General features: G+C 39.6%; 1 protein-coding gene across 2 annotated transcripts in view; it reads right to left on the bottom strand.

Annotated features, from left to right (window-relative positions):
- Positions 1-1,706: 1,706 nt before the first annotated feature.
- The window catches only part of LOC122968328 (metal transporter CNNM4), a 30,648-nt gene continuing 19,810 nt past the window's right edge, over positions 1,707-12,544 (bottom strand). Inside the window, exons 5-8 of one of the 2 annotated variants that reach the window (XM_044333476.1) lie at positions 12,433-12,529; positions 7,639-7,728; positions 3,957-4,132; positions 1,707-2,427 (exon numbers count right to left, since the gene is read on the bottom strand). In XM_044333476.1, coding sequence (XP_044189411.1) covers positions 1,843-2,427; positions 3,957-4,132; positions 7,639-7,728; positions 12,433-12,529 — 948 coding nt within the window. In that variant the 3' untranslated portion in view covers positions 1,707-1,842. The remainder of the gene's footprint in view (positions 2,428-3,956; positions 4,133-7,638; positions 7,729-12,432; positions 12,530-12,544) is intronic. The other variant, XM_044333477.1, reaches the window with a different exon arrangement.

Here is a 12,544-nt window from a genome sequence, read left to right on the forward strand (position 1 = left end):
GAAATTCGAGATAAAAAACAACTGAACTGACTTCTGTCAACAGTAACCTGTGTAGGAATGTAGGAAGTGTTTGAATCACTAACGGGACTAAACAATGACTAACGAAGTCCCTTCAGCTGGTCAACTGGCCTCTGTAGCTGCATTTAACTGATCTATCAAACTGATACTGCCACAATTAAATCACAGTACAGTGTGACATCGTCATTCAGAAACCAAAAATAAAGCCTCTTTAGAGAGCAGTAATGACGGGGGCACTATCACTGCTAATAATTTAAATAAAACTTACATTTTTTTCTTTGTGGTAATTACAGTTTTGACCAAACAAGCCAAGACAAACACCAAGGATCAAAATAAAAATATTCCTTGACGACCCTTTTTTTTCAACTTTGAAAAATGAGAATTAAGAATAAAAACTAAGCGATAATGTGAAAGACGCTGCATATGTGAACGGTGTGTCTTTTCCACTACTCTTGTGATAGAGCAACACCTGTAACCATGGTAACAGTTTACAATAAAGATTAACTGTAGCCTCAAAAAAATGGTTAAAAGACATATAAATTAAAACTGCAGGACAAAAAATGAGACTAAAACGTCTTTAGTTTTTGTGGACTAGAACTAACAAAAATCTAATCACTAAAATTTGACTGAACCTAACGCACATTATCGTCAGAAGCTAAATCAGCTAAAACTAAATCAGCATTAGTTGCCAAATTAAACTTCCAAGGATATACAGCGTATAAGCTGATTTCTTATCAGAAAACGTATTTTAAATTTCAGTTCGAGCAACACGTCTTTAACGAAACAACGTCTCATTTATCCTCTAGAATCCACAGACATCACTGTCAACAGTTGACAACGCGATTATTCCCTTATTATAAAATAGTTTCACAGTGACGTCTGTGAACGACCCCACATTGTTTCTGTAAAGGTACGTTGCTCTTTTTAAATGTTTCACCGCTGTTAGCACGACAAATAAAATTCCCTTTGCTTCCGTTGCATCGAGGCAGAATCTCAAGAAATAAAACCACAACTATACTTTATCTTAACAGACGCAAGTGAGAAAATAAATATATCTTTTAGTAATCTGGGTGAACTGATCCTTTACGAGCAAACATACGTAACTCCATCTACGTTTCTACTCTTACTCAGGAGTGTTCCCTGTTCATCTGCCGTCTTTTCACTCTATTCTTGATCTGTTTCTGTGTTTGGGGGGGCGGGTGGGGGGGGGGGGGGGACATGCAGGAAGGGACAGACGAGGATTCCTGTTTACAAAAATACACACAATGTGCTGACCGTCAGCATCCCTCAGACATCTACAGAAAGGTTCAGGAGACCACAAGCAAACAGGAACAGAAACATTGACTTTATATAGAAATATGGACGACGTGTCTCCACTTCCTGCCGCTACGTAAAAGTGAAGCCAAAATATCTCCTTTCCGGGAGCGGCCATCTTGCATTTGGAGTAGAGGCGAGAGAGGCTGTTGCAGCTGTCAATCATGATGTCACACCTCTTTTTTTTTAAATCTTTTTATCGTCAAATAACTAATTAAAAAACAAACGTATCAGAAAAATGAGCACTTGGACAAATATCAGCATTATAAGAACTACCTAAATTTATTTGGCGTATACTTTTTACTTTTTTTTAGTTTGGCTCATGTCCCATCCGCTAACATGGAGGGGGCGGGACTTATGACCTATACTGCTGCCAGCCACCAGGGGGCGATCCAGATGTTTTGGCTTCACTTTCTGGGCGTTGTCATGGCGTCCATATTTATATACAGTCGATGAACAGGACGTAGCGCGAGTATGTGTTATGTAAGTGAGCGCACAGATTAGTTTTAGTTAGATGGTGCTTTCAGTGCGTGCGTGACTGATGGTTTGAACGTGTGGGTGGGGGTGGGGGTGCGCCTGGGTGTGGCTGGGCCTACGGGGGCCCACACAGTTCTGCTGCTCACTGAGCAGAGCGGCGGCCTCCCCCGACCCCTTCTCGGAGCCGGCAGAGGGCGAGGAATGCTGGGATTTGGAGGAGAGGGAGGAGGACAGAGTCGGGTGGGGGTTAGAGGCGCTCGTCGCTGTACTCAAGGAGGACGGAGGGCTTTGTGAGAGGGGGGTGTGGTTGTTCGGAGGAGGAGAGGCCTGAGGCAAAGCCTGGCTCGGCCTGCGGCTTGAGGATGAGGAGGAGGAGGAGGTGGTGGTGGTGGTGGTTTGGGGCAGAGCGGTGCGGCTGCCCGGCGGCGTCGGCTGAGCTTTAGACGACGGGTGCTTTACGGGAGGCGTGGCCAGGGGCAGCGGAGTGCGAGTCCCCGGCGGCGTCACGGGAGGCAAAGAGACGGACATGTCCAAGCGAACGTGACTGCCGTCTGGAGACTGCGGCGTGCTGTCCAGCCTGGACGCCAGGAGACCGTTCTGGTACTGGGAACGAGTGACCTGAGGAGACAAAACACCAGCGATAACTGTCTTTATCTTAGCTTTAGCATCTCAAACAAGTCTTTATCTACTGGACAGCAAGTTGAAACCTTAGTAGTAGTTTGAGAAACACTGCAGAAGTCAGACTGTATCTCGCTCTTCCTGCATGTTTTCTTCTCTATTAACTCTTTTTAACTGATTTACCAAAAACACATCAGTGAACAGACGTCAACTTATATAAAACGCTGCTGCCAAAGTTTTAACCACAACAAGTAAAAGGAAGGACGTTAAACCCATTTTAGCATTTTGACACTTGCTTCCTGTTTCTTTAACAGTGGATTTTAAAATTTCATGACTAGTTTACAAGCCTGTAAATTGTTTAACAATTTCATATTTGTTTCCTAAAATCCTAAACTTTTTAAGTAATTAATTGAAGTGTTCGTTGCCTTTACAGACTAAAAGTTTACTTTTATCTTAAATTTTACAATGATTATTCTACGCTGTTTTATTGTATTTGTATAATGTTTTGTTTAGCACTTTTAAATTTATTTGTTTAAATATTTTTCATTCTAAACATATAATTATGCATATACTGTATATGCACAATTTGGTGTAAAAAATTAAGTTATTATTATTATTATTATTATTATTATTATTATTAGGTGAGCAGTGAGTTCTGTATATCTATATTATATTATATATTTATATATAACCACGTTATTCAGCTGATACATCATGTTATTAAATGCAGTCTGACCTAAACTGATTAATGATAAATTCAAAGAATAACTGCCTTTATCTTTCAATAAATTCATTCTCTAAATGTCTAAACGGTGGTGAAATGACGAGATGAGTATATTAGCAGCTGACATGTTGGTTCTCTATGTATCTGAAACTGGATACAAATGAGTTAATAAGATATTATAATACTCAGAACCTCAATAAAAATACAGAGAAAAATATTTTTTGTATAAACAATTTTTCTTGCTGTAGTTGGAGTTATTTAATAAAGACAGTATAACTCATCCTGACTCATAACAGCAAGCAAATCTTTTGTGAATTTCAGCTTAACTGAACTTTTTCTTGATAACAGGAAAATGATTCACACACACTTGATCTTATCAGCGTGGAGTTAAAATGTTCATTTCTTACTTCTTATCACATTAGCTAGAGATATTAAATCAAAGCACGAAACGTTTGAATTTTAGAAGATAAATGGAAGTCTGACTAATTATATAAGCTTCCTACAGACACTTGTGTGGTCCTTATTCTGTATTGTATTGTGTGTGTGTGTGTGTGTGTGTGTGTGTGTGAATGGGTGAATTTGGTATGTTTTAATTATTTGCATTTATATTAGCAGTTTAAAAAGAGACAAACAGAAGAGCCTCCTCACCTAAAATAAAAGAAAGTGTGATGAATAGAAATAATTCATTATAAATATTTTTGTGTATATTATTAATTTGATTGTTTTAGGGTACAGTAGGATAATGTTGGTCCCTCATATATCAGACTTAACAGCATTCATAACTGTTGCAGTGGTTTGCAGTTACCTTGACAAACTGCAGGTCAGTCAGAGCACGTACGCAGAAGTCTGGTATGTACTGGAAGGGGGTTCCTGGGATCTGAGTGTTGCTGCCGCCGACGGAGCCGCTTTCCGGAGCGCGCTCAGTGCAGCTCAGGGACGCCGAGCGGTTGAGGTTGCCCCCATGAGACGGAGAACGGAACTCTGGGATTGGAAAGAGAAGAAAGAGAGAGTGAGTGAGTGAGTGAGAGAGACGGGGGGGGGGGTGAGGACGCAAGAAAGAAGAAGAAGAAGAAGAAGAAAAAAAATAGTAAGGGCAATCATGCACACACACACACACACACACACATAAATACACACTTAAACATTAACCAAAGCAGAAAACACACAGAAAAACAAGATGATGGTGTCAGAAGACAGGGATAAAATATGAGCAGTGAGGTCGGATCACACAAACACACAACGTTAACATCAACATCACATGTTTACTATGATTGATTGATGGCGTAGAGGTGAGAGCGTGTTTCAAACATGCCATGCGACGAGGCAAAGTGCATCGTTTGAGCGTTTCGTGACTAAAAAAAACCAAAAAAACAGGAGCTGTTGTGGAGCTGAGAGGACGGAGCTCTCTCATTGGTTTGGGTTCAGTGATGTCATGGAGAGGGGACACGAGCACATCCTCGCTCCGGCCTGAAGGTTAGTGTAGAAGGAGAACGACGTCGGTGATGATCACAGAACTTCAGTTGAAAGTCGTGTAAGGGGGAGATCAGGCCGGGAGGAACGGCACAACATCTGCGCTTAAAGGAATAGTTCCACATTTTGGGAAATACTCTTATTTGCCTTTTTTTTTGCTGAGAGTTAAAGGAGAAGATCAATACTATTAATTACTAATAATTATTACTTAATAATCCCCCCTATTTAGCACTCATAATAAACAGTTAATAAGTGGTTTATAACACACTATGATGTGGTTGTAAGCAGATGTAAGTGTTTATTTATGTATTTGTCAACAACTATAACTCCTCCTGTGCACATCAATAATAAAACACAGCTGTAACAACATAAAATATGTCTTCATAGGAGAAGTTATAATTGCATTTTTAAGTGTTTACATTAAGAAACACTTAAAAATGTCCTTATATCTGCTTATTACTACATTATAGTGTGTTATAAACCATTTATTAACTGTTTATATACTGCTTACTGCTAAATAGGAGGACTTAAAGTAAAGAGTTCACATATAATCAGCTATCCAGCCTCTATTTAAAACCAATCAACCTCTAAAACTCACTAATTAATACCTAAGCTATCCATTTTTCATACCCATTAGCTTCCCTGCAATCGAGATACATGTGTGAACAAAAAAGTTGAAAGTTGCAACATCAAATAAAAAAGTTGAAAGTTGCAACATCAAATAAAGTTGAAAGTTGAAAGTTGCAACATCAAATATTTTCTTCATGTGTTAATTTTGACCTTTTACTGATCAAAACAAACCCCAAAGCCACCGTTTGTGATATAAGCAGTGCTCGCAAATCACTTTTCTGAAACAGGCCCGACGCATGAGATTGGTATCGATCTTCTCTTTTTATTCTTTGCAAGAAAGCAAGTAAGGCTATTCCTCTAAATGTCAAACGATTCCTTTCATCAAAGGTCTACGGTCATCAGTCATCAGATTTATGCTTCTCCTGTTGTTGATATAATGTCACAGGAGTGATGAAAAGCATCTGACCGTGGATCAGTGTTTCAAAGAGGAGGAGGAGGAGGAGGTGGTGGGGGTGGTGAGAAGGTTAAGAGATTAAAAGGACTCCGTACTCAGGGCCCCATCCAGCAAGTCTGTCGGGACTCTTTTCACGCTGTAATAATCTGAGAGTTTATGTCTGCTGACGATCTGTCAACGAACACTGATTGGTAAAAATGACCAAATAGAGTGAGGTTGGTTGAAGTCAAGCGTCTCTTTAATTCAAACTGAACATATGTTGTAGGCACGGAGAGTCCGCAGAGTCTTGAGGCACCTTTAGTTGTTTACAGATTCCTTCTAACAGACCTAGACAAAGCTTCACAGAGCTCTCCCTTCCACATGATGACCATGATGTCCATATGACTATCATAGTGTTCCCCTCAAGGCCCTGCCGCCAAATATATACATACATATGACCATACCTACTTAACTAATACATGGATTTTTCTATCAAACACCAACCTGCCTCCGTCCTCAGCTGAACATACTACAGTTTGCTTCGTATTATAGTCATTATAGGTGAATCTACTGTAACGTTAGTCAATCAGTTAGTTTATTGGCAGAAAGTCTACACTAATTTAGTCGTTTTAGTAAAAAAAAAAAACTAACTCAAGGTCCACTTACTAGCTAGTTCTGGAGCTTTAAACTGCATCTCAAACAGATATAGTTTGTTCAGAGGAAGACCATGAGATGGGGTTGAAAGTATAGCTCGACCGGTACAAGATTTCTGAGGCTGATATTGATATTTAAGAGTTTAAAAAATCCCATAATGATATATCGCTTGATAGCAATTTTTGTTACACAACCCATAAAGTTATTTTTATCAACTGCAACCAAGAAATGTACCGAGCAGGATGTTTTAAAGATGAAAGATAAACTCGTCACTACTCTCTTGTGGCTTCAAAACATCTATTTCTGTCAGTTATCAGATCCACCTGCAATGAGTTGATATCAGCCGATATATCTGTTGGACTCTGGTTGAAAGCTCTAGAAAACCTGTAAGGACCTTGAGTTAAGACGGTTTTTTTTAGGTTAAACTAATGTTTGAATGAATGTTAACACTCAGCTGTTATGATAATTGATTAATAGCTGTAATAAGTCAAACATTCTCTGCTTCCAGCTGTGATTTGCTGCTTTTCTGTGTTTTGTATCTTTGGGTTTCAAACTGTTCTTCAGACGATACAGTTTGAAGATGTCAGATGGGCTTTGAGAAACTGTAATGTGTATTTTTCACTGTTTTCTCACATTTTATAGATTAAATGATTAAACAATAAATCAGTGACAGATTAATGGATAATAAATGCAATCGCTGTCGTTGCAGTACTAATCTACTGATGTCTTTTCTTCTATTAACTCTATATAAATCTAATTTACTCATCATTTGTCATCAGGAAATAGTGAGAAATGGCCATTATTATTTCCCGCAGCCCAAAAGTGACTTCTTTAAATTGCTTCTTTTTTTTTTTTTGCATCAACAATCAAACAGCCCTAAATTTTCAATTTGCAGTGATGTAAAACAGAGAGAAGCAGCAAATAAATAGAGTTTGTTTTTTTGTGATATTCTACTGACAGCAGAATAACTGATTTACCTTTTGAATATATTATTAATGGACTTTTTTGTTACTGACCAAAATGCATCCATAAAATCTTTTGATTCAAATTGATACTCAGTCCTACTTACAATATAATTTATCTAATTATTAAGCAGGCCCCTCTTTTAAATGTCAGTCTGAATGAAGTCAAAGATGACTGAAAATAGTAAAAAAAAAAAGTAGAAAAAAAGGGCAAAAGGCAAATAAAACTTTAAAAATGAAATGTCTTGAACTCTTGTCAACTGTCGGTGTTCACTACATGCGTGTACTTGCTGGAGCAGGGCTCTGAAGATGATGGAAAGAGTAAATGGTGAAACTGGCTTAACGAGGAACCCCCACCCCCCCCCCCCCACCCTCCTCTGGCCCATGCGAGTGTTTACCTGGGAAACGAGAGAACAGAGAAAACCTCTTAAGAGAGAGGCGTCTTGGAGGGGGGGACGCCACTGATGGGGAGAGAGGAGGGGTGACAGCTGAGAGAGAGGAGGGGGGAGGAAGGGGCAGAGAGAGAGAGATGAACTGGTTTATTTATTTATTTTTTTTAGTTTTTCCATTTCAGCAGAGTGTAAATCGCATCCTTGCTGGGTTTCCACTTCTCGGTGGGTGAAGCGTCTGGAGGTTTTTATTTTCACTCAAAAGCCTCAGCAGCTTATTCCACTGTGTCCTTAACCCGCTGTGCTGACTGGTTGGGACGGTAACATGTTGCTATGATACATTGTACTGCATCATACACTGTATAGTGAAGCTCACTGAAATTTTTACTCTCTATGTTTGCATCTTCTGCACTAAAAAATAACTTAAATTCTCTTAAAGTCCAACTGAAATCACATCTAATTTTCCCTTTTTTGAGTCAAAAATAAAGTCAATGTGTTTTTAAATGTATTGTAAATAGTTTTCATTATTAAAATGAAGAGAAAAATATCAGAAAGTCTCCTTTTTGTCTCAGCCAGCTGGAGGGGCATGTCGGTGTCTGTGTTTGATTGACAGCAGCTGGGAGGCTATCAGTGTTACTCTATATGAACGGAGACAAAGTAAACAAACTGCTGTAACTACAAGTCATGTACAGACAGTGTGTTGCGAACAGGGATTGTGAAGAGCACCAACCAAACAGCACCTAACGGGTCCAAAGTGACATTTGAAGGTATGCTGAGCAGCTTTGCAGCTAATTAGCTATCTAGCTGCTAACTGATGTTAGCAGTGAATGTTTGTTTGGTGACTTGTTCAACAAGCTAAGCTGCAGGACAAGTTGTGGGTTCATGTTTGTAAGATATATAAGAAGGAGACTTTAGCAGGAAAGCTAATGTGGGTTGTTGTTCACAGTCTGTGGCTCTTGTATTGTGTAGCAGGATGCAATCAGGCTCAGTGTGACCATCTGCTCTGCCGATAATAGAACAACGCGTTATCGCTTTGTGAAAAGATTTGATGTGCTGTATTGAAGTAACTCCAGCTATGTAAGCGGATGATGGAGCAGTATCGAAATAATGTAAAACTGGGGGGTGCCATCATGAAATTAGAGAATTTACAATATAAATTTGTCCCTTTTGGTTTCTGATTTTTTCTCAAAGGAGAACACAAATGATTTGATGTGTTGCTTTGATTTCAGTTGGACTTAAATCAGTGTTCAAAAATTCATCCAGGTGCAGAAGATGACAAGACACAGAGCACATATAATACTTGGAATTATGTAATAGATAATGCCTGATGTCGTGTATGTTTACCTATTTGAATGGATGCTACACCTGACATGAAGCTGAACCATCTCTGTAATCACACTGCAGTACTCTATGTATGAGTGCAGTAGTAGTTTTTCAGTGTTTGTAATTAGAAATCTGACAAGTATCTTTCCTAGTTAACAACTTGGGGTCAGACTGATACCTGAAAGAACTCCCAACAAATATCTGTATGTGCTACTGCAGTAAACCCCACGGGATTATTACATAACTGGCTGGGTGAGTATTTCATTCTGAACTGCTGCAGGTTTGTCGATTAAGTTCAGATATTGTCACACTAAAAAATGTTATACTGTTGGTTTCTATGTCTTTAAATCTTCAATATCTGATGTTTTGACTACTTGTTTTCAGCAGGAACAAGTGAGTACCTGAGCAGGTAGTGTACAGCGGGTTTTTAGAGCTTTTTCTCTAACAAGTTAAAATTTGCATGGGGTGTTTAGGATGAGAAATGGTCGTATGTTTGGCTTTAAGTGTTTGACATATACATTTACATGACGCTGGACACGCACACACACTGAGCTGCGTAATGTGCACATAAAGTACAGACAGCATTTGATCCAGGACAGAGAGAGAAACAGAAACAGGTCAACAGGAAAGGAAAAACAGCAGAAAAACATTTTAACAGCAGTTATAATCACCAGCAGGGAAACAGCAGTGATGTGCTTTATAAATGCTGCCTTGATAACTGACATGACAAGTAGGCTCAAACACCTGCCGCACACTGACACACACGACCTCTACTTCCCCATTTCAGGCCCTGTGTTCAGGCTACACCTGCATCTTTTTGTGTAAACTTTGCATAATCAGGGAACATGGAAAACAGCTGTGTACACTTGTTGCCTGTGTGGTTGCTCCTATATCTTCATTTACTACTTTCATTGATATTTTTCACATTTCAAATCTCACATCACAGCTCCTCAATCTGCGTCCCTGCTGGCTAAACACACCAATGAAGCAAATCAAATGACACAAATGATTAAGTGTCTTACAAAAAAAGTCTTATGGGAATCCTGCTGAGTAATCTAAAGGTAATTCCTGCAGGAACTTAAACTTTAACAACATTTCTTGCAGGAATTTAAAAGGAAATCAGTATAAACAGATCCTGCACAACCTGGGAATCCTGCAGGAACCTGAGAGGACTTTATCCTGCAGTATTATTGCTTTGTTTATTTCCTACATGATGTCATTAACTGCATCTCGCCTCACATTTGCACCTGCTGCATTACAACAGCAATTCGGATTAAGCCTATTGACTTTTCCACTCCTCTCTTCAAACAAACTGCTTCATTACCGACTCACTGACTCAGCTCTTTGTGAAAGGACATCAGCAGACTGTGGTGAACAGAAAGATCTTCACAGATTGTTTCCCACCATGCAGCAGAGGGGGTAAAGTACTAAAGGGATTCCTGCCTATGCTAATCATCCTGTATGTTAATCCTTTGAGAATTACGTCAATACATACTGCTGTGGTGCCTCATGCAGCAGAACCATTCCTCTTTTTTATTCTACACATTGCCTTCTTCTTTCTTGTGAAAACCTGGCCTCTACATTACCCACAATGCAAGTTGACCACCGAGAGTTTGGTCAGAGACTGGGGTGTTTTATGCTGGTAGCGGCTAATGTAGCCTGGAGCTGCTAGCGTCTAGCAGAAATGAGGAGCTACACGGGTTTGGTAACCTCACGTCTTTTTAACTCCACACCCCCAGATTTTTTTAGTTTTCAAACTTGTAGTCTTCAGCCCCAACTGACGCTGACTCAGGTGACATCACTTGAGGCAGTTTATCAGCTTTTGTCATAAACTGTAAAAAAATATGGATGTAGTCTCCGTGATGTCACCCAAAGGTTTGTGGACTGCCATTTTGAAGCCTTGAGTTTGGCGATTTGACCATCGCCATCTTTCATATTTGGAGCCAGAAGTGACCATATTTGGACAAGAGGGTGGAGCTGACCCTAGCGCTAGCTACTAGTTTGGTTAGCATGGTGCATTTGGTTAACTGTGATAATGCTAATATTAATTTCCACTAGTGAAAAACAGGCTTAAAACCATTAAAAGAAAATGTACTTACCGGAAAAACTGAACAGCCGACTCCTTAGAGGGTCTTTTAGTACAACCAAACGCTGGAGATCACTTTCTTAGGCCAAAATGTTACAATTTACTTTCATGAACTGAAAACACTGAAATAGCAGCAGCTACGCCTTTACTCTGTGAATCAGGGGCTACGCCATGGTTACGTTATGTAACGTCAACGTTGTTGCCGTGGTAGTGACTTGTCAATCACAAGGTAGCCACGCCCTAAAGCATACACTGCTTTATCATCTATTTTACTCTAAACGGGGCCATAATTTACCAAATGAATATCAGGCTGTATTGAAGAAGAATTGAAACTAGCGATTGAGACCATAAACTGAACGGTTTACTAAGGTAATAAGTCAAGTGAGAGGTAGGGTCAGTTTCTCACAGACTTCCATACAAACAGACTTCTTTTTGCCACCAGTGGAGTCGCCCCCTGCTGGCCATTAGAGAGAATACAGGTTTAAGGCACTTCTGCATTGGCTTCACTTTTCAGACCCAGAGCTACCCGCTTGGATATCACACAGCAGCTCTCTCTGGAGACACAAAAGGCTTTATACAACTTTTTACACAGACAAGACCTGGACACACACGCTGAGGTGGACAATCGGTTCCCCTTTAACTGGTTCATACTAACAATGAGATTTTTTGGGAGTATTTTGGCATCACAATTTATACAGCTCAGTCGTTGTGAGGGAAATCCTCTCATTCCAACAGCTGCTTCGGGGTCTTTACAGTATGTAGTTTACTGTCCAGATGAAAATCCCCTGTTGCACCTGATAATATAACATCACTTATAATAAGATGTTTGTCTCTCCCTTCACCTACTCCCATTTTAGTGACCACTTTGCTTTAGAAGGACTTCACTTCATGTCAAACTATTCTTCTTTATTTCTGTCACAGCACATCATAGTTGGCAGCTGTATTAATATTTTATACCTTAATAAAACTACTGACGCTGCTAAATTTGTTATGTTTTCATTTGCTGACTAAAGGACTTAAAGCTCCGTGCTGTGAAATTCTTTTTACTCTTGGGTAACATTAATGTGTGAATAAAACAGGCCTTAAGTATCGATATGGGGGCATCAATTATGCTAATAATTAAATGTCATGAATATGCACCTTTTCATGACTAAGTGACCATTCATCAAGTTGAAACGAGACATTTATGTGTGCAGCTAAGAAGCTGAATCTGACCTGAAACACTTGTACGAACAAACCTCGCAGAAAAGAAGTAAGAGAGGTTCAGGAGGAGAATACTAACTTGGTAGAAAACAGGACAGAGTGTGAAAGTGTTGCAGCGTTTTTTTAGTGTTTTCTGTTGATTTGAATGACTTTGTATATGTGTGTGAATGTGTTTGTACGTGCTGTCTCACCCAGTGTTGGTGTACTTAGAGCCATGACGCCGTAGTAGGAGAACGGGCCCGTTTCAAATTTCATGTTTTCGTTTCCGGCTTCCACCTCCACTCGGCCCTGAAACACAAACAA

Source organism: Thunnus albacares, chromosome 18 (assembly GCF_914725855.1).
Source record: "Thunnus albacares chromosome 18, fThuAlb1.1, whole genome shotgun sequence".
Classification (NCBI taxonomy): domain Eukaryota; kingdom Metazoa; phylum Chordata; class Actinopteri; order Scombriformes; family Scombridae; genus Thunnus; species Thunnus albacares.